Consider the following 22,162-nt stretch of genomic DNA (forward strand, 5'->3'; position numbering starts at 1 on the left):
CATGTATATATATATATATATATATATATATATATATATATATATATATATATATATATATATATATATATATATATATATATATATCTTACATATTGTTTTTTAAAAAAAAGACATTACATTAAAATACATTATTGATTAAGACCTGATCGGTCAGTCCTACTTGAAGCGGGGGATTGGGTACCTGTCAATCAAAAGGACACGCCACTAAACATGCCGAACTTCGATATTAAATTACTTCTAAACGGGCGAGTTAGAAAAAAATTCACTCCCCCCACAGTTGTCATGAAGGTAAACCTGACCTATTAAACCTAAAATGGATTTTTGTACCAGGCTGTAAACATGTAATTTCTGCTGTAAACATGTTTATTTCTGCTGTAAACATGTTTATTTCTGCTGTGAAGTTGGTCTTTTGAGATTTGCTCTGTTCTGTAGCCCCTAGTGGATGAAGGGGGAACTGCAGTTTTATGCACTTCCACATAGGCTTCACTTTTAACCGCCGGAGGCTCCGTCCATGTCTCACATACGGTCCATGGTCCCGCCTCTTCCTTCAGCCCCTCCTCCTCCTCCCTTAGCCCCGCCCCTCCCTCCCAGCTGATGACGAGCAGCCTTTAGCCTTTAGCTGCTAACGCTACGGAACTTAACCAGCGGCTAGCCGTGTAGCAGCGTCCTCAGTGCGGCGTGTTAGTTGGGATTGTGCCGCTTTATAGTTCTGCATAGATCTGTGGCTGAAAATAGACCTGCAGTGTAAAAGAACGTGTCTACCTCACAGAGGCTTATGTACCATGTTTACCTGCTCCAACGTCGTTGTGTGGAATGACAGGAGAAGCAGAGGTGTGTTCAGCTAGGCTAACGGCTAGCAGGCTAGCTGGTTAGCTCTGGGTTTTGTACTTTGGTCTGGATTTACTGGTTTAATGCCGCTGCTACTCCAGTGGAAGCTCCGTGAGTATACCTTCATCTGGGAATTTAATAACTACATATTAATGATAATTAAGTCAGAATGTGTGAAAGTTGCTTTTAATAGGAAAACGTTGCTGTGCTGACTATGGGTGGCTAGCTAGCTAACTGTTTGTCAACAATTCAACAATGTGCCTCATTGATCACCTCCATTAGTCCACACACTGCTTTTCCACAATTACTGCTTCATGTTAACAAGAAATATGATATTCTGGAGCTGATATTTAGTTTATTATTGATGATTAGAGGAGAAAAACTTATCCCACCAGAACTAAGCTACATAACATCATAACATCTACATAAAAAGTCCTTCAGCTGTAAGAACTAATCGCATAACAAGAGTTGTAGTATATTATTTCATACTGTTTTATATTCCGTAGCATCACTGAATAAGCAGCATGTGGAGGTGGCAATACTAACTTTATTTATAAAGAACTTTAACACAACACCAGCTGTAACTAAGGGCTGAAAAAAGAAGTAAAACATTAAAACCTGCAGAGTGAAATCTCAATCGAAGTCATAGGAATAAAAGGTCAAATAATCAAAGAAGTAAAAGAAATAAAAGTCGATAAGGGAAAAGAAACAGTCTTAAACTTGGTGAAATGCAGCTCATAAAACTGGGTCTTTAGGTGGGTTTTTTGTGGATTCTCCAACCTGCAGCGACAAAAAATTCCTCAGTTTAGAAGCCGCAACTGCAAATACTCCGTCCAACTTTATACCTAGGTTATTAACCAGGGACAATGCATACAGAACATATTACTGTCGAGTCGCTGCCTTCTGGTGGGGACGGAGACTAATTAAAAACAACTCAAATAAAAAGAAAATAGAGAATTAATTAAAAAGAAAACTGCATTCTTCCAAAGAGGTGTGGTTTCCCTATGTGTTTTAGATTTTGTTCTTATCTTCCATGTTATTGTAAAACCTAAACATCTTTCAATATTATTTACTGAAACTATGTAAATAATAAATAACTACTAGTACTATGAGAAATGTGTTTTTTATGGGATGGAGGGGGTTGAACCTGAAGAAACACTGGTTTTTTTTTGGGGTCTTATATACCATATCAGAAATCAGAATGATGGGAAACAAGCTGTCATGATTAACATACTGCTGTCTATAAGCTTTTAAAAGTTTGTAAATCCATTTAAAATGTTTCTGAAGCTATCGATTCATCATGCAGAATGAAGTGTTTATAATAGCTTCCTGTTTGAAAAGGATAAATAGATAACTGGCATGAATTATTTATGAGATGACTTTATTCCTTTTTTCTTCTTAAAGGCAGTTCTGATGATAAACTAGAAGCGAATTTAAACGTTCGGCACTTACCTGAATGTACTTTTCATTTCTGACAGAAACCCCAGGTTGTGTTTGAGTTTTAGTTCCCGCCTGTTATTTCTGACATCGACATTCATCTCAGTTGTATCGTTTCAGAAAGCTTGAAGTTTCTGCTGATCCAGTCTCGACCTGTTACATTAACAGCCTCTGGTCTGAGCTAAACGTCTACATTTAGTTTTGTTTCTGTCTGTTTTGCAGCTGTGAGAGCGCTGGATGAGAGCTGGACCTGAGGCTGTCTGAGCTTCACCAGACTGTTGCCGCTCCACTTCATCCGCCATATACTGTTAACTCCCAAACAAGTCTCCTCTTTGGCAACAGTATGCTGATTCATGCTGACCCCACACTGTCCACAGGGACAAGAATCCTCCGAAACCAAGCCCTCCAAATGATATGATAGTAGCTGCCTGGATCACTTTCTGCGCCTGCAGGAGCCTTGCTCAGGTTCTGCTTTTCCTCTCCTCCCATTCCCTCCCTCAATTCTGGGAGACCCTTGCTGGCGTGGTCTCCGGCTCTGACACCATGGGTAACAGCTGCGTTTGCCGCGAGGACAGTGACTTGGAGGACCACCATCACGGGTCTGCAAGGGCGACCCGAGGACAAGCTAGACGGGTGGATCACAGCACAGCTGTTAGCGTCGATGCCGGAGAGGCTAGAAGTAGTCGACCGAGAGACCCGGTCAGGCCGCCACGCAGAGGGCGAGGGCCCCATGAGCCGAGACGGAAGAAGCAGAATGTGGACGGCCTGGTGCTGGACACGCTGGCCGTCATCAGAACGCTCGTAGACAAGTAAGTCCAGAACAAGCCCCGGCTGAGGGAACTTTCCCAATCATCTCCTCCTGCTATGTAGCTCAGTGTGTTCGGTGACCACGGTGGAGCTGCGCAGTAGTGGGTTAGCACCACGGCTTCGCAGCCAGAAGGTCGCTGGTTTTAGTCCTGGCTGGGAGGGGTTCAAACAGATGCCTTTCTGTGCAGCTTGCATGTTCTCCGTAGGTTCTCTGGGTATACTGGCTTCCTCCCACCGTCCAAAGACATGATGTTAGGGTCTTTTCTGCTCCCTGATGTATGGAAACATGGACGTCCATGTCTAACACAGTCATACATAACCATCGTCATGGTTAGCGGCGGCGTTGCACCGTTTTCTGCGTCCAGTGACGCAAAGCTAAGCCTCCTGAAAATGGACCAAATTAGATCCTGATGCAAAGAAACTGTCTGTCTGTCCATCTGCGACTCTGTCCGTCTGCGACTCTGTCCGTCTGCGACTCTGTCCGTCTGCGACTCTGTCCGTGTGCAACTCTGTCCGTGTGCAACTCTGTCCGACTGCGTCTCTTTCCATCTGCGACTCTGTCCGTCTGCGACTCTGTCCGTCTGCGTCTCTGTCCGTCTGCGTCTCTGTCCGTCTGCGACTCTGTCCGTCTGCGACTCTGTCCGTGTGCGACTCTGTCCGTGTGCGACTCTGTCCGACTGCGTCTCTTTCCGACTGCGATGCTGTCCGACTGCGACTCCGTGCCACTGCGACTCCGTGCCACTGCGTCTCTCGTCCGACTATGTCTCTCTCTGTCTGCGTCCCTGTCTGTCTGCAACTCTGTCCGACTGCGACTCTGTCCGTCTGCGTCTCTGTCCGTCTGCGTCTCTGTCCGTCTGCGTCTCTGTCCGTCTGCGACTCTGTCCGACTGCGACTCTGTCCGTCTGCGACTCTGTCCGTCTTCGACTCTGTGCCACTACGTCTCTGTCCCACTGCGTCTATGTCCATCTGCGTCTCTGTGCCACTGCGATTCTGTCCGTCTGCGACTCTGTCCGACTCCGACTCTGTCCGACTGCGTCTCTTTCCGACTGCGTCTCTGTCCGTCTGCGTCTCTGTCCGTCTGCGTCTCTGTCCGTCTGCGTCTCTGTCCGTCTGCGACTCTGTCCGTCTGCGACTCTGTCCGACTGCGACTGTCCGTCTGCGTCTCTGTCCGTCTGCGTCTCTGTCCGTCTGCGACTCTGTCCGTCTGCGACTCTGTCCGTCTGCGACTCTGTCCGTCTGCGACTCTGTCCGACTGCGACTCTGTCCGTCTGCGACTCTGTACCTCTGCGACTGTCCGACTGCGTCTCTTTCCGTCTGCGACTCTGTCCGTCTGCGTCTCTGTCCGTCTGCGTCTCTGTCCGTCTGCGACTCTGTCCGACTGCGTCTATGTCCATCTGCGTCTCTGTGCCACTGCGACTCTGTCCGTCTGCGACTCTGTCCGTCTCCGACTCTGTCCGACTGCGACTCTGTCCGACTGCGTCTCTGTCCGACTGCGTCTCTGTCCGACTGCGTCTCTGTCCGTCTGCGACTCTGTCCGTCTGCGACTCTGTCCGTCTGCGACTCTGTCCGACTGCGACTCTGTCCGTCTGCGACTCTGTCCGACTGCGTCTCTGTGCCACTGCGTCTCTGTCCCACTGCGTCTATGTCCGTCTGCGTCTCTGTGCCACTGCGATTCTGTCCGTCTGCGACTCTGTCCGTCTGCGACTCTGTCCGACTGCGTCTCTGTCCGACTGCGTCTCTGTCCGTCTGCGTCTCTGTCCGTCTGCGTCTCTGTCCGTCTGCGACTCTGTATGTCTGCGACTCTGTACGTCTGCGACTGTCCGACTGCGTCTCTGTCCGTCTGCGTCTCTTTCCGTCTGCGTCTCTGTCCGACTGCGACTCTGTCCGTCTGCGACTCTGTCCGTCTGCGTCTCTGTCCGTCTGCGTCTCTGTCCGTCTGCGACTCTGTCCGTCTCCGACTCTGTCCGTCTGCGTCTCTGTCCGTCTGCGTCTCTGTCCGTCTGCGACTCTGTCCGTCTGCGACTCTGTCCGTCTCCGACTCTGTACATCTGCGTCTCTGTCCGTCTGCGACTCTGTCCGTCTGCGACTCTGTCCGACTGCGACTCTGTCCGTCTGCGACTCTGTCCGTCTGCGACTCTGTCCGACTGCGACTCTGTCCGACTGCGTCTCTGTCCGTCTGCGTCTCTGTCCGTCTGCGTCTCTGTCCGTCTGCGACTCTGTCCGTCTGCGTCTCTGTCCGTCTGCGACTCTGTCCGACTGCGACTCTGTCCGACTGCGACTCTGTCCGTCTGCGACTCTGTCCGTCTGCGACTCTGTCCGTCTGCGTCTCTGTCCGTCTGCGTCTCTGTCCGACTGCGGCTCTGTCCGACTGCGTCTCTGTCCGACTGCGTCTCTGTCCGTCTGCGTCTCTGTCCGTCTGCGACTCTGTCCGTCTGCGTCTCTGTCCGTCTGCGTCTCTGTCCGTCTGCGACTCTGTACGTCTGCGACTCTGTACGTCTGCGACTGTCCGACTGCGTCTCTGTACATCTGCGACTGTCCGACTGCGTCTCTGTCCGTCTGCGTCTCTGTCCGTCTGCGTCTCTGTCCGACTGCGTCTCTGTCCGACTGCGACTCTGTCCGTCTGCGTCTCTGTCCGTCTGCGACTCTGTACGTCTGCGTCTCTGTCCGTCTGCGACTCTGTCCGTCTGCGACTCTGTCCGACTGCGACTCTGTCCGACTGCGTCTCTTTCCGTCTGCGACTCTGTCCGTCTGCGACTCTGTCCGTCTCCGACTCTGTCCGTCTGCGTCTCTGTCCGTCTGCGTCTCGGTCCGTCTGCGTCTCTGTCCGTCTGCGTCTCTGTCCGTCTGCGACTCGGTACATCTGCGACTCTGTACATCTGCGACTGTCCGACTGCGTCTCTGTCCGTCTGCGTCTCTGTCCGTCTGCGTCTCTGTCCGTCTGCGACTCTGTCCGTCTGCGTCTCTTTCCGACTGCGTCTCTGTCCGTCTGCGTCTCTGTCCGTCTGCGACTCTGTCCGTCTGCGTCTCTTTCAGTCTGCGACTCTGTCCGTCTCCGACTCTGTCCGACTGCGACTCTGTCCGTCTGCGACTCTGTGCCACTGCGTCTCTGTCCGTCTGCGACTCTGTGCCACTGCGACACTGTCCGACTGCTTCTCTTTCCGACTGCGTCTCTTTCCAACTGCGACTCTGTCCGACTGCGACTCTGTCCGACTGCGTTTCTGTCCGTCTCCAACTCTGTCCGACTGCGTCTCTGTGCCACTGCGACTGTCCGACTGCGTCTCTGTCCGTCTGCGACTCTGTCCGTCTGCGTCTCTGTCCGTCTGCGACTCTGTCCATCTGCGACTGCGTCTCTGTCCGTCTGCGTCTCTGTCCGTCTGCGTCTCTGTCCGTCTGCGACTCTTTCCGTCTGCGACTGCGTCTCTGTCCGTCTGCGACTCTGTCCGCAGTCTGCGACTCTTTCAGTCTGCCACTCTGTCCGTCTGCGTCTCTGTCCGACTGCGTCTCTGTCCGTCTGCGACTCTGTACATCTGCGACTCTGTCCGTCTGCGTCTCTGTCCGTCTACGACTCTTTCCGACTGCGTCTCTGTCCGTCTGCGTCTCTGTCCGTCTGCGTCTCTGTCCGTCTGCGACTCTGTCCATCTGCGACTCTGTCCGTCTGCGTCTCTGTCCGTCTGCGTCTCTGTCCGACTGCGTCTCTGTCTGTCTGCGACTCTATGCCACTGCGACTCTGTCCGTCTGCGACTCTGTCCGTCTGCGTCTCTGTCCGTCTGCGACTCTGTCCGACTGCGTCTCTGTCTGTCTGCGACTCTATGCCACTGCGACTCTGTCCGACTGCGTCTCTTTCCGACTGCGTCTCTTTCCGACTGCGTCTCTGTCCGTCTGCGTCTCTTTCCGTCTGCGTCTCTGTCCGTCTGCGACTCTTTCCGTCTGCGTCTCTTTCAGTCTGCGACTCTGTCCGTCTCCGACTCTGTCCGACTGCGACTCTGTCCGACTGCGACTCTGTGCCACTGCGTCTCTGTCCGTCTGCGACTCTGTCCGTCTGCGTCTCTGTCCGTCTGCGACTCTGCGTCTCTGTCCGTCTGCGACTCTGTCCATCTGCGACTGCGTCTCTGTCCGTCTGCGTCTCAGTCCGTCTGCGTCTCTGTCCGTCTGCGACTCTTTCCGTCTGCGTCTCTTTCAGTCTGCGACTCTGTCCGTCTCCGACTCTGTGCCACTGCGTCTCTGTCCGTCTGCGACTCTGTCCGTCTGCGTCTCTGTCCGTCTGCGACTCTGCGTCTCTGTCCGTCTGCGACTCTTTCCATCTGCGACTGCGTCTCTGTCCGTCTGCGACTCTGTCCGTCTCCGACTCTGTCCGTCTGCGACTCTGTGCCACTGCGTCTCTGTCCGTCTGCGACTCTGTGCCACTGCGACACTGTCCGACTGCGACTCTGTCCATCTGCGTCTCTGTCCGTCTGCGTCTCTGTCCGCAGTCTGCGACTCTTTCAGTCTGCCACTCTGTCCGTCTGCGTCTCTGTCCGACTGCGTCTCTGTCCGTCTGCGACTCTGTACATCTGCGACTCTGTCCGTCTGCGTCTCTGTCCGTCTACGACTCTGTCCGTCTGCGACTCTGTCCGTCTGCGACTCTGTCCGTCTGCGACTCTGTCCGTCTGCGTCTCTGTCCGTCTGCGACTCTGTCCGACTGCGTCTCTGTCTGTCTGCGACTCTATGCCACTGCGACTCTGTCCGTCTGCGACCCTGTCCGTCTGCGACACTGTCCGTCTGCGACACTGTCCGACTGCGTCTCTTTCCGACTGCGTCTCTGTCCGTCTGCGTCTCTGTCCGTCTGCGACTCTTTCCGTCTGCGTCTCTTTCAGTCTGCTACTCTGTCCGTCTCCGACTCTGTCCGTCTGCGACTCTGTGCCACTGCGTCTCTGTCCGTCTGCGACTCTGTGCCACTGCGACTCTGTCCGTCTGCGACTCTGTCCGTCTGCGACTCTGTCCGTCTGCGACACTGTCCGACTGCGTCTCTGTCCGTCTGCGTCTCTGTCCGTCTGCGTCTCTGTCCGTCTGCGTCTCTGTCCGTCTGCGACTCTTTCCGTCTGCGTCTCTTTCAGTCTGCGACTCTGTCCGTCTCCGACTCTGTCCGTCTGCGACTCTGTCCGTCTGCGACTCTGTGCCACTGCGTCTCTGTCCGTCTGCGACTCTGTGCCACTGCGACACTGTCCGACTGCGTCTCTTTCCGACTGCGTCTCTTTCCGACTGCGTCTCTGTCCGTCTGCGACTCTGTCCGTCTGCGACTCTGTCCGACTGCGACTCTGTCCGTCTGCGTCTCTTTCAGTCTGCGACTCTGTCCGTCTCCGACTCTGTGCCACTGCGTCTCTGTCCATCTGCGACTCTGTCCGTCTGCGTCTCTGTCCGTCTGCGACTCTGCGTCTCTGTCCGTCTGCGACTCTTTCCATCTGCGACTGCGTCTCTGTCCGTCTGCGACTCTTTCCGTCTGCGTCTCTTTCAGTCTGCGACTCTGTCCGTCTCCGACTCTGTCCGTCTGCGACTCTGTGCCACTGCGTCTCTGTCCGTCTGCGACTCTGTGCCACTGCGACACTGTCCGACTGCGTCTCTTTCCGACTGCGACTCAGTCCGACTGCGACTCTGTCCGTCTGCGTCTCTGTCCGTCTGCGTCTCTGTCCGCAGTCTGCGACTCTTTCAGTCTGCCACTCTGTCCGTCTGCGTCTCTGTCCGTCTGCGTCTCTGTCCGACTGCGTCTCTGTCCGTCTGCGACTCTGTACATCTGCGACTCTGTCCGTCTGCGTCTCTGTCCGTCTACGACTCTGTCCGTCTACGACTCTGTCCGACTGCGTCTCTGTCCGTCTGCGACTCTGTCCGTCTGCGACTCTGTCCGTCTGCGACTCTGTCCGTCTGCGTCTCTGTCCGTCTGCGACTCTGTCCGACTGCGTCTCTGTCTGTCTGCGACTCTATGCCACTGCGACTCTGTCCGTCTGCGACCCTGTCCGTCTGCGACACTGTCCGACTGCGTCTCTTTCCGACTGCGTCTCTTTCCGACTGCGTCTCTGTCCGTCTGCGTCTCTGTCCGTCTGCGTCTCTGTCCGTCTGCGACTCTTTCAGTCTGCGTCTCTTTCAGTCTGCGACTCTGTCCGTCTCCGACTCTGTCCGTCTGCGACTCTGTGCCACTGCGTCTCTGTCCGACTGCGTCTCTGTCCGTCTGCGACTCTTTCCGTCTGCGTCTCTTTCAGTCTGCGACTCTGTCCGTCTCCGACTCTGTCCGTCTGCGACTCTGTCCGTTTGCGACTCTGTGCCACTGCGTCTCTGTCCGTCTGCGACTCTGTGCCACTGCGACACTGTCCGACTGCTTCTCTTTCCGACTGCGTCTCTTTCCGACTGCGACTCTGTCCGACTGCGTCTCTGTCCTTCTGCGACTCTGTCCGTCTGCGACTCTGTCCGACTGCGACTCTGTCCGTCTGCGACTCTGTCCGTCTGCGACTGTCCGTCTGCGACTCTGTCCGTCTGCGTCTCTGTCCGTCTGCGACTCTGTCCGTCTGCGACTCTGTCCGACTTCGTCTCTGTCCGACTGCGTCTCTGTCCGTCTGCGTCTCTGTCCGTCTGCGACTGTCCGTCTGCGTCTCTGTCCGTCTGCGACTCTGTGCCACTGCGACTCTGTCCGTCTGCGACTCTGTCCGTCTGCGACACTGTCCGACTGCGTCTCTTTCAGTCTGCGACTCTGTCCGTCTCCGACTCTGTGCCACTGCGTCTCTGTCCGTCTGCGACTCTGTGCCACTGCGACACTGTCCGACTGCTTCTCTTTCCGACTGCGTCTCTTTCCGACTGCGACTCTGTCCTACTGCGACTCTGTCCGTCTGCGACTCTGTCCGTCTGCGACTCTGTCCGTCTGCGACTCTGTCCGTCTGCGACTCTGTCCGACTGCGACTGTCCGTCTGCGACTGTCCGACTGCGACTCTGTACATCTGCGACTCTGTGCCACTGCGTCTCTGTCCGTCTGCGACTCTGTGCCACTGCGACTCTGTCCGTCTGCGACTCTGTCCGTCTGCGACACTGTCCGACTGCGTCTCTTTTCGACTGCGTCTCTTTCCGACTGCGTCTCTGTCCGTCTGCGTCTCTTTCAGTCTGCGACTCTGTCCGTCTCCGACTCTGTCCCACTGCGACTCTGTCCGTCTGCGACTCTGTCCGACTGCGACTCTGTCCGACTGCGTCTCTGTCCGTCTCCGACTCTGTCCGACTGCGTCTCTGTGCCACTGCGACTGTCCGACTGCGTCTCTGTCCGTCTGCGTCTCTGTCCGTCTGCGACTCTGTCCGTCTGCGTCTCTGTCCGTCTGCGTCTCTGTCCGTCTGCGACTCTGTCCATCTGCGACTGCGACTCTGTCCGTCTGCGTCTCTGTCCGTCTGCGTCTCTGTCCGTCTGCGACTCTGTCCGTCTCCGACTCTGTCCATCTGCGACTCTGTCCGTCTGCGACTCTGTCCATCTGCGACTGCGTCTCTGTCCGTCTGCGTCTCTGTCCGACTGCGTCTCTGTCCGTCTGCGTCTCTGTCCGTCTGCGACTCTGTCCATCTGCGACTCTGTCCGTCTGCGTCTCTGTCCGTCTGCGACTCTGTCCATCTGCGACTGCGTCTCTGTCCGTCTGCGTCTCTGTCCGTCTGCGTCTCTGTCCGTCTGCGACTCTGTCCGTCTCCGACTCTGTCCGACTGCGACTCTGTCCGACTGCGACTCTGTGCCACTGCGTCTCTGTCCGTCTGCGTCTCTGTCCGTCTGCGTCTCTGTCCGTCTGCGTCTCTGTCCGTCTGCGACTCTTTCCGTCTGCGTCTCTTTCCGTCTGCGTCTCTTTCCGTCTGCGACTCTGTCCGTCTCCGACTCTGTCCGTCTCCGACTCTGTCCGACTGCGACTCTGTGCCACTGCGTCTCTGTCCGTCTGCGACTCTGTGCCACTGCGACACTGTCCGACTGCTTCTCTTTCCGACTGCGACTCTGTCCGACTGCGACTCTGTCCGTCTGCGACTCTGTCCGTCTGCGACTCTGTCCGTCTGCGACTCTGTCCGTCTGCGTCTCTGTCCGTCTGCGTCTCTGTCCGTCTACGACTCTGTCCGTCTGCGTCTCTGTCCGTCTACGACTCTGTCCGTCTGCGTCTCTGTCCGTCTGCGTCTCTGTCCGTCTGCGACTCATTCCGACTGCGTCTCTGTCCGTCTGCGTCTCTGTCCGTCTGCGTCTCTGTCCGTCTACGACTCTGTCCGTCTGCGTCTCTGTCCGTCTGCGTCTCTGTCCGTCTGCGACTCATTCCGACTGCGTCTCTGTCCGTCTGTGACTCTGTCCGTCTGCGACTCATTCCGACTGCGTCTATGTCCGTCTGCGGCTTTGTCCGACTGCGTCTCTGTCTGTCTGCGACTCTATGCCACTGCGACTCTGTCCGTCTGCGACCCTGTCCGTCTGCATCTCTGTCCGTCTGCGACTCTGTCCGACTGCGTCTCTTTCAGTCTTCGACTCTGTCCGTCTCCGACTCTGTCCGTCTGCTACTCTGTGCCACTGCGTCTCTGTCCGTCTGCGACTCTGTGCCACTGCGACTCTGTCCGTCTGCAACTCTGTCCGTCTGCGACTCTGTCCGTCTGCGACACTGTCCGACTGCGTCTCTTTCAGTCTGCGACTCTGTCCGTCTCCGACTCTGTCCGTCTGCGACTCTGTCCGTCTGCGACTCTGTGCCACTGCGTCTCTGTCCGTCTGTGACTCTGTGCCACTGCGACACTGTCCGACTGCTTCTCTTTCCGACTGCGACTCTGTCCGTCTGCGACTGTCCGACTGCGACTCTGTACATCTGCGACTCTGTGCCACTGCGTCTCTATCCGTCTGCGACTCTGTGCCACTGCAACTCTGTCCGTCTGCGACTCTGTCCGTCTGCGACTCATTCCGACTGCGTCTCTGTCCGTCTGCGTCTCTGTCCGTCTACGACTCTGTCCGTCTGCGTCTCTGTCCGTCTGCGTCTCTGTCCGTCTGCGACTCATTCCGACTGCGTCTCTGTCCGTCTGCGACTCTGTCCGTCTGCGACTCATTCCGACTGCGTCTATGTCCGTCTGCGGCTTTGTCCGACTGCGTCTCTGTCTGTCTGCGACTCTATGCCACTGCGACTCTGTCCGTCTGCGACCCTGTCCGTCTGCATCTCTGTCCGTCTGCGACTCTGTCCGACTGCGTCTCTTTCAGTCTTCGACTCTGTCCGTCTCCGACTCTGTCCGTCTGCTACTCTGTGCCACTGCGTCTCTGTCCGTCTGCGACTCTGTGCCACTGCGACTCTGTCCGTCTGCAACTCTGTCCGTCTGCGACTCTGTCCGTCTGCGACACTGTCCGACTGCGTCTCTTTCAGTCTGCGACTCTGTCCGTCTCCGACTCTGTCCGTCTGCGACTCTGTCCGTCTGCGACTCTGTGCCACTGCGTCTCTGTCCGTCTGTGACTCTGTGCCACTGCGACACTGTCCGACTGCTTCTCTTTCCGACTGCGTCTCTTTCCGACTGCGACTCTGTCCGTCTGCGACTGTCTGACTGCGACTCTGTACATCTGCGACTCTGTGCCACTGCGTCTCTATCCGTCTGCGACTCTGTGCCACTGCAACTCTGTCCGTCTGCGACTCTGTCCGTCTGCGACTCTGTCCGTCTGCGACACTGTCCGACTGCGTCTCTTTTCGACTGCGTCTCTTTCCGACTGCGTCTCTGTCCGTCTGCGTCTCTTTCAGTCTGCGACTCTGTCCGTCTGCGACACTGTCCGACTGCGTCTCTTTTCGACTGCGTCTCTTTCCGACTGCGTCTCTGTCCGTCTGCGTCTCTTTCAGTCTGCGACTCTGTCCGTCTCCGACTCTGTCCGACTGCGACTCTGTCCGACTGCGTCTCTGTCCGACTGCGACTCTTTCCGTCTGCGTCTCTGTCCGTCTGCGACTCTGTCCGACTGCGTCTCTGTCCGTCTCCGACTCTGTCCGACTGCGTCTCTGTGCCACTGCGACTGTCCGACTGCGTCTCTGTCCGTCTGCGACTCTGTCCGTCTGCGACTCTGTCCGTCTGCGTCTCTGTCCGTCTGCGACTCTGTCCGTATGCGACTGTGTCTCTGTCCGTCTGCGTCTCTGTCCGTCTGCGTCTCTGTCCGTCTGCGTCTCTGTCCGTCTGCGACTCTGTCCGACTGCGACTCTGTCCGACTGCGACTCTGTGCCACTGCGTCTCTGTCCGTCTGCGACTCTGTCCGTCTGCGACTCTGTCCGTCTGCGTCTCTGTCCGTCTGCGTCTCTGTCCGTCTCCGACTCTGTCCGTCTGCGACTCTGTCCGACTGCGTCTCTTTCCGACTGCGTCTCTGTCCGTCTCCGACTCTGTCCGTCTGCGTCTCTGTCCGTCTGCGTCTCTGTCCGTCTGCGTCTCTGTCCGTCTGCGTCTCTGTCCGTCTGCGACTCTGTACATCTGCGACTGTCCGACTGCGTCTCTGTCCGTCTGCGTCTCTGTCCGTCTGCGTCTCTGTCCGACTGCGTCTCTGTCCGACTGCGTCTCTGTCCGTCTGCAACTCTGTACATCTGCGACTCATTCCGACTGCGTCTCTGTCCGTCTGCGACTCTGTCCGACTGCGTCTCTGTCTGTCTGCGACTCTGTCCGACTGCGTCTCTGTCCGTCTGCGTCTCTGTCCGACTGCGTCTCTGTCCGACTGCGTCTCTGTCCGTCTGCAACTCTGTACATCTGCGACTCATTCCGACTGCGTCTCTGTCCGTCTGCGACTCTGTCCGACTGCGTCTCTGTCTGTCTGCGACTCTGTCCGACTGCGTCTCTGTCCGTCTGCGACTCTGTCCGTCTGCGACTCTGTCCGTCTGCGACCCTGTCCGTCTGCGACCCTGTCCGTCTGCGACCCTGTCCGTCTGCGACCCTGTCCGACTGCGTCTCTTTCCGACTGCGTCTCTGTCCGTCTGCGTCTCTGTCCGTCTGCCACTCTTTCCGTCTGCGTCTCTTTCAGTCTGCGACTCTGTCCGTCACCGACTCTGTCCATCTGCGACTCTGTGCCACTGCGTCTCTGTCCGTCTGCGACTCTGTGCCACTGCGACTCTGTCCGTCTGCGTCTCTGTCCGTCTGCGTCTCTTTCAGTCTGCGACTCTGTCCGTCTCCGACTCTGTCCGACTGCGACTCTGTCCGTCTGCGACTCTGTCCGACTGCAACTCTGTCCGTCTGCGACTCTGTCCGTCTGCGACACTGTCCGACTGCGTCTCTTTCAGTCTGCGACTCTGTCCGTCTCCGACTCTGTCCGTCTGCGACTCTGTCCGTCTGCGACTCTGTGCCACTGCGTCGCTGTCCGTCTGTGACTCTGTGCCACTGCGACACTGTCCGACTGCTTCTCTTTCCGACTGCGTCTCTTTCCGACTGCGACTCTGTCCGTCTGCGACTGTCCGACTGCGACTCTGTACATCTGCGACTCTGTGCCACTGCGTCTCTATCCGTCTGCTACTCTATGCCACTGCAACTCTGTCCGTCTGCGACTCTGTCCGTCTGCGACTCTGTCCGTCTGCGACACTGTCCGACTGCGTCTCTTTTCGACTGCGTCTCTTTCCGACTGCGTCTCTGTCCGTCTGCGTCTCTTTCAGTCTGCGACTCTGTCCGTCTCCGACTCTGTCCGACTGCGACTCTGTCCGTCTGCGACTCTGTCCGACTGCGACTCTTTCCGTCTGCGACTCTGTCCGTCTGCGACTCTGTCCGTCTGCGTCTCTGTCCGTCTGCGTCTCTGTCCGTCTGCGTCTCTGTCCGTCTGCGTCTCTGTCCGTCTCCGACTCTGTCCGTCTGCGACTCTTTCCGACTGCGTCTCTTTCCGACTGCGTCTCTGTCCGTCTGCGTCTCTGTCCGTCTGCGTCTCTGTCCGACTGCGTCTCTGTCCGACTGCAACTCTGTACATCTGCGACTCATTCCGACTGCGTCTCTGTCCGTCTGCGACTCTTTCCGACTGCGTCTCTGTCTGTCTGCGACTCTGTCCGACTGCGTCTCTGTCCGTCTGCGACTCTGTCCGTCTGCGACTCTGTCCGTCTGCGACCCTGTCCGTCTGCGACCCTGTCCGTCTGCGACTCTGTGCCACTGCGACACTGTCCGACTGCGTCTCTTTCCGACTGCGTCTCTGTCCGTCTGCGTCTCTGTCCGTCTGCCACTCTTTCCGTCTGCGTCTCTTTCAGTCTGCGACTCTGTCCGTCACCGACTCTGTCCATCTGCGACTCTGTCCGTCTCCGACTCTGTCCGTCTGCGACTCTGTGCCACTGCGACTCTGTCCGTCTGCGACTCTGTCCGTCTGCGACTCTGTCCGTCTGCGACACTGTCCGACTGCGTCTCTTTTCGACTGCGTCTCTTTTCGACTGCGTCTCTTTTCGACTGCGTCTCTGTCCGTCTGCGTCTCTGTCCGTCTGCGTCTCTGTCCGTCTGCTTCTCTGTCCGCAGTCTTCGACTCTGTCCGTCTCCGACTCTGTCCGTCTCCGACTCTGTCCGACTGCGACTCGGTGCCACTGCGTCTCTGTCCGTCTGCGACTCTGCGTCTCTGTCCGTCTGCGACTCTGTCCATCTGCGACTCTTTCCGTCTGCGTCTCTTTCAGTCTGCGACTCTGTCCGTCTCCGACTCTGTCCGACTGCGACTCTGTCCGTCTGCGTCTCTGTCCGTCTGCGTCTCTGTCCGACTGCGACTCTGTCCGACTGCGACTCTGTCCGTCTCCGACTCTGTCCGTCTCCGACTCTTTTCCGTCTGCGTCTCTTTCAGTCTGCCACTCTGTCCGACTGCGTCTCTGTCCGTCTGCGTCTCTGTCCGTCTGCGTCTCTGTCCGACTGCGACTCTGTCCGACTGCGACTCTGTCCGTCTCCGACTCTTTCCGTCTGCGTCTCTTTCAGTCTGCGACTCTGTCCGTCTCTGACTCTGTCCGACTGCGACTCTGTCCGACTGCGACTCTGTACATCTGCGACTCTGTGCCACTGCGTCTCTATCCGTCTGCGACTCTATGCCACTGCAACTCTGTCCGTCTGCGACTCTGTCCGACTGCGTCTCTTTTCGACTGCGTCTCTTTCCGACTGCGTCTCTGTCCGTCTGCGTCTCTTTCAGTCTGCGACTCTGTCCGTCTCCGACTCTGTCCGACTGCGACTCTGTCCGTCTGCGACTCTGTCCGACTGCGACTCTTTCCGTCTGCGACTCTGTCCGTCTGCGTCTCTGTCCGTCTGCGTCTCTGTCCGTCTCCGACTCTGTCCGTCTGCGACTCTGTCCGACTGCGTCTCTTTCCGACTGCGTCTCTGTCCGTCTGCGTCTCTGTCCGTCTGCGTCTCTGTCCGTCTGCGTCTCTGTCCGTCTGCGTCTCTGTCCGACTGCGTCTCTGTCCGACTGCGTCTCTGTCCGTCTGCAACTCTGTACATCTGCGACTCATTCCGACTGCGTCTCTGTCCGTCTGCGACTCTTTCCGACTGCGTCTCTGTCTGTCTGCGACTCTGTCCGACTGCGTCTCTGTCCGTCTGCGACTCTGTCCGTCTGCGACTCTGTCCGTCTGCGACCCTGTCCGTCTGCGACCCTGTCCGTCTGCGACTCTGTACCACTGCGACACTGTCCGACTGCGTCTCTTTCCGACTGCGTCTCTGTCCGTCTGCGTCTCTGTCCGTCTGCCACTCTTTCCGTCTGCGTCTCTTTCAGTCTGCGACTCTGTCCGTCACCGACTCTGTCCATCTGCGACTCTGTGCCACTGCGTCTCTGTCCGTCTGCGACTCTGTGCCACTGCGACTCTGTGCCACTGCGACTCTGTCCGTCTGCGACTCTGTCCGTCTGCGACACTGTCCGTCTGCGACTCTGTCCGTCTGCGTCTCTTTCAGTCTGCGTCTCTGTCCGTCTCCGACTCTGTCCGTCTGCGACTCTGTGCCACTGCGTCTCTGTCCGTCTGCGACTCTGTCCGTCTGCGACTCTGTCCGTCTGCGACTCTGTCCGTCTCCGACTCTGTCCGTCTGCGACTCTGTGCCACTGCGACTCTGTCCGTCTGCGACTCTGTCCGTCTGCGACTCTGTCCGTCTGCGACACTGTCCGACTGCGTCTCTTTTCGACTGCGTCTCTTTTCGACTGCGTCTCTTTTCGACTGCGTCTCTGTCCGTCTGCGTCTCTGTCCGTCTGCGTCTCTGTCCGTCTGCTTCTCTGTCCGCAGTCTTCGACTCTGTCCGTCTCCGACTCTGTCCGTCTCCGACTCTGTCCGACTGCGACTCGGTGCCACTGCGTCTCTGTCCGTCTGCGACTCTGCGTCTCTGTCCGTCTGCGACTCTGTCCATCTGCGACTCTTTCCGTCTGCGTCTCTTTCAGTCTGCGACTCTGTCCGTCTCCGACTCTGTCCGACTGCGACTCTGTCCGTCTGCGTCTCTGTCCGTCTGCGTCTCTGTCCGACTGCGACTCTGTCCGACTGCGACTCTGTCCGTCTCCGACTCTGTCCGTCTCCGACTCTTTTCCGTCTGCGTCTCTTTCAGTCTGCCACTCTGTCCGACTGCGTCTCTGTCCGTCTGCGTCTCTGTCCGTCTGCGTCTCTGTCCGACTGCGACTCTGTCCGACTGCGACTCTGTCCGTCTCCGACTCTTTCCGTCTGCGTCTCTTTCAGTCTGCGACTCTGTCCGTCTCTGACTCTGTCCGACTGCGACTCTGTCCGTCTCTGACTCTGTTCCACTGCGACTCTGTGCCACTGCGTCTCTGTCCGTCTGCGACTCTGTCCGTCTGCGTCTCTGTCCGTCTGCGACTCTACGTCTCTTTCCGTCTGCGACTCTGTCCATCTGCGACTGCGTCTCTGTCCGTCTGCGTCTCTGTCCGTCTGCGTCTCTGTCCGTCTGCGTCTCTTTCCGTCTGCGACTCTTTCCGTCTGCGTCTCTTTCAGTCTGCGACTCTGTCCGTCTCCGTCTCTGTCCGTCTGCGACTCTGTCCATCTGCGACTGCGTCTCTGTCCGTCTGCGACTCTTTCCGTCTGCGTCTCTTTCAGTCTGCGACTCTGTCCGTCTCCGACTCTGTCCGTCTCCGACTCTGTCCGTCTGCGACTCTGTGCCACTGCGTCTCTGTCCGTCTGCGACTCTGTGCCACTGCGACACTGTCCGACTGCTTCTCTTTCCGACTGCGTCTCTTTCCGACTGCGACTCTGTCTGACTGCGACTCTGTCCGTCTGCGACTCTGTCCGTCTGCGACTCTGTTCCGACTGCGACTCTGTCCGACTGCGACTCTGTCCGACTGCGACTCTGTCCGTCTGCGACTCTGTCCGACTGCGACTCTGTCCGACTGCGACTCTGTCCATCTGCGACTGTCCGACTGCGTCTCTGTCCGTCTGCGACCCTGTCCGTCTGCGTCTCTGTCCGTCTGCGACTCTGTCCGTCTGCGACTCTGTCCGTCTGCGACTCTGTCCGTCTCCGACTCTGTCCGTCTGCGTCTCTGTCCGTCTGCGTCTCTGTCCGTCTGCGACTCTGTCCGTCTGCGACTCTGTCCGTCTGCGACTCTGTCCGTCTGCGACTCTGTACATCTGCGACTGTCCGACTGCGTCTCTGTCCGTCTGCGTCTCTGTCCGTCTGTGTCTCTGTCCGACTGCGTCTCTGTCCGACTGCGTCTCTGTCCGTCTGCGACTCTGTACGTCTGCGACTCTGTCCGTCTGCGACTCTGTCCGTCTGCGTCTCTGTCCGACTGCGTCTCTGTCCGACTGCGTCTCTGTCCGTCTGCGTCTCTGTCCGTCTGCGACTCTGTCCGTCTGCGACTCTGTCCGTCTGCGACTCTGTCTGTCTGCGACTCTGTCCGTCTGCGACTCTGTCCGTCTGCGACTCTGTCCGTCTGCGACTCTGTCCGTCTGCGACTCTGTCCGTCTGCGACTCATTCCGACTGCGTCTCTGTCCGTCTGCAACTCTGTCCGACTGCGTCTGTCTGTCTGCGACTCTATGCCACTGCGACTCTGTCCGTCTGCGACCCTGTCCGTCTGCGACTCTGTCCGTCTGCGACACTGTCCGACTGCGTCTCTTTCCGACTGCGTCTCTTTCCGACTGCGTCTCTGTCCGACTGCGTCTCTGTCCGTCTGCGACTCTTTCCGTCTGCCTCTCTTTCAGTCTGCGACTCTGTCCGTCTCCGACTCTGTCCGTCTGCGACTCTGTCCGTCTCCGACTCTGTCCGTCTCCGACTCTTTCCGTCTGCGTCTCTTTCAGTCTGCGACTCTGTCCGACTGCGTCTCTGTCCGTCTGCGTCTCTGTCCGTCTGCGTCTCTGTCCGACTGCGACTCTGTCCGACTGCGACTCTGTCCGTCTCCGACTCTTTCCGTCTGCGTCTCTTTCAGTCTGCGACTCTGTCCGTCTCTGACTCTGTCCGACTGCGACTCTGTCCGACTGCGACTCTGTCCGTCTCTGACTCTGTCCGTCTGCGACTCTGTCCGACTGCGACTCTGTCCGTCTCCGACTCTTTCCGTCTGCGTCTCTTTCAGTCTGCGACTCTGTCCGTCTCTGACTCTGTCCGACTGCGACTCTGTCCGACTGCGCCTCTGTCCGTCTCTGACTCTGTTCCACTGCGACTCTGTGCCACTGCGTCTCTGTCCGTCTGCGACTCTGTACGTCTGCGTCTCTGTCCGTCTGCGACTCTGCGTCTCTTTCCGTCTGCGACTCTGTCCATCTGCGACTGCGTCTCTGTCCGACTGCGTCTCTGTCCGTCTGCGTCTCTGTCCGTCTGCGACTGTCCGTCTGCGTCTCTGTCCGTCTGCGACTCTGTGCCACTGCGACTCTGTCCGTCTGCGACTCTGTCCGTCTGCGACACTGTCCGACTGCGTCTCTTTCAGTCTGCGACTCTGTCCGTCTCCGACTCTGTGCCACTGCGTCTCTGTCCGTCTGCGACTCTGTGCCACTGCGACACTGTCCGACTGCTTCTCTTTCCGACTGCGTCTCTTTCCGACTGCGACTCTGTCCTACTGCGACTCTGTCCGTCTGCGACTCTGTCCGTCTGCGACTCTGTCCGTCTGCGACTCTGTCCGTCTGCGACTCTGTCCGACTGCGACTGTCCGTCTGCGACTGTCCGACTGCGACTCTGTACATCTGCGACTCTGTGCCACTGCGTCTCTGTCCGTCTGCGACTCTGTGCCACTGCGACTCTGTCCGTCTGCGACTCTGTCCGTCTGCGACACTGTCCGACTGCGTCTCTTTTCGACTGCGTCTCTTTCCGACTGCGTCTCTGTCCGTCTGCGTCTCTTTCAGTCTGCGACTCTGTCCGTCTCCGACTCTGTCCCACTGCGACTCTGTCCGTCTGCGACTCTGTCCGACTGCGACTCTGTCCGACTGCGTCTCTGTCCGTCTCCGACTCTGTCCGACTGCGTCTCTGTGCCACTGCGACTGTCCGACTGCGTCTCTGTCCATCTGCGACTCTGTCCGTCTGCGTCTCTGTCCGTCTGCGACTCTGTCCATCTGCGACTGCGTCTCTGTCCGTCTGCGTCTCTGTCCATCTGCGTCTCTGTCCGTCTGCGACTCTGTCCGTCTCCGACTCTGTCCGACTGCGACTCTGTCCGACTGCGACTCTGTGCCACTGCGACTCTGTGCCACTGCGTCTCTGTCCGTCTGCGTCTCTGTCCGTCTGCGACTCTTTCCGTCTGCGTCTCTTTCCGTCTGCGTCTCTTTCCGTCTGCGTCTCTGTCCGTCTCCGACTCTGTCCGTCTCCGACTCTGTCCGACTGCGACTCTGTGCCACTGCGTCTCTGTCCGTCTGCGACTCTGTGCCACTGCGACACTGTCCGACTGCTTCTCTTTCCGACTGCGACTCTGTCCGACTGCGACTCTGTCCGTCTGCGACTCTGTCCGTCTCCGACTCTGTCCGTCTGCGTCTCTGTCCGTCTGCGTCTCTGTCCGTCTACGACTCTGTCCGTCTGCGTCTCTGTCCGTCTACGACTCTGTCCGTCTGCGTCTCTGTCCGTCTGCGTCTCTGTCCGTCTGCGACTCATTCCGACTGCGTCTCTGTCCGTCTGCGTCTCTGTCCGTCTACGACTCTGTCCGTCTGCGTCTCTGTCCGTCTGCGTCTCTGTCCGTCTGCGACTCATTCCGACTGCGTCTCTGTCCGTCTGCGACTCTGTCCGTCTGCGACTCATTCCGACTGCGTCTATGTCCGTCTGCGGCTTTGTCCGACTGCGTCTCTGTCTGTCTGCGACTCTATGCCACTGCGACTCTGTCCGTCTGCGACCCTGTCCGTCTGCGTCTCTGTCCGTCTGCGACTCTGTCCGACTGCGTCTCTTTCAGTCTTCGACTCTGTCCGTCTCCGACTCTGTCCGTCTGCTACTCTGTGCCACTGCGTCTCTGTCCGTCTGCGACTCTGTGCCACTGCGACTCTGTCCGTCTGCAACTCTGTCCGTCTGCGACTCTGTCCGTCTGCGACACTGTCCGACTGCGTCTCTTTCAGTCTGCGACTCTGTCCGTCTCCGACTCTGTCCGTCTGCGACTCTGTCCGTCTGCGACTCTGTGCCACTGCGTCTCTGTCCGTCTGTGACTCTGTGCCACTGCGACACTGTCCGACTGCTTCTCTTTCCGACTGCGTCTCTTTCCGACTGCGACTCTGTCCGTCTGCGACTGTCCGACTGCGACTCTGTACATCTGCGACTCTGTGCCACTGCGTCTCTATCCGTCTGCGACTCTGTGCCACTGCAACTCTGTCCGTCTGCGACTCTGTCCGTCTGCGACTCTGTCCGTCTGCGACACTGTCCGACTGCGTCTCTTTTCGACTGCGTCTCTTTCCGACTGCGTCTCTGTCCGTCTGCGTCTCTTTCAGTCTGCGACTCTGTCCGTCTGCGACACTGTCCGACTGCGTCTCTTTTCGACTGCGTCTCTTTCCGACTGCGTCTCTGTCCGTCTGCGTCTCTTTCAGTCTGCGACTCTGTCCGTCTCCGACTCTGTCCGACTGCGTCTCTGTCCGACTGCGACTCTTTCCGTCTGCGTCTCTGTCCGTCTGCGACTCTGTCCGACTGCGTCTCTGTCCGTCTCCGACTCTGTCCGACTGCGTCTCTGTGCCACTGCGACTGTCCGACTGCGACTCTGTCCGTCTGCGACTCTGTCCGTCTGCGACTCTGTCCGTCTGCGTCTCTGTCCTTCTGCGACTCTGTCCGTATGCG

The 22,162-nt window shown here is 57.6% G+C and overlaps 1 protein-coding gene across 1 annotated transcript in view; it reads left to right on the top strand.

The window, feature by feature from the left end:
* Positions 1 to 732: 732 nt before the first annotated feature.
* Positions 733 to 22,162, top strand: part of rspry1 (ring finger and SPRY domain containing 1) — a 65,983-nt gene continuing 44,553 nt past the window's right edge. Inside the window, exons 1-2 of the mRNA XM_079260980.1 lie at positions 733 to 942; positions 2,491 to 3,077. Coding sequence (XP_079117106.1) covers positions 2,683 to 3,077 — 395 coding nt within the window. The 5' untranslated portion in view covers positions 733 to 942; positions 2,491 to 2,682. The remainder of the gene's footprint in view (positions 943 to 2,490; positions 3,078 to 22,162) is intronic.

This window comes from Telmatherina bonti (assembly GCF_933228915.1).
Source record: "Telmatherina bonti genome assembly, chromosome: 2".
NCBI classification, from domain to species: domain Eukaryota; kingdom Metazoa; phylum Chordata; class Actinopteri; order Atheriniformes; family Telmatherinidae; genus Telmatherina; species Telmatherina bonti.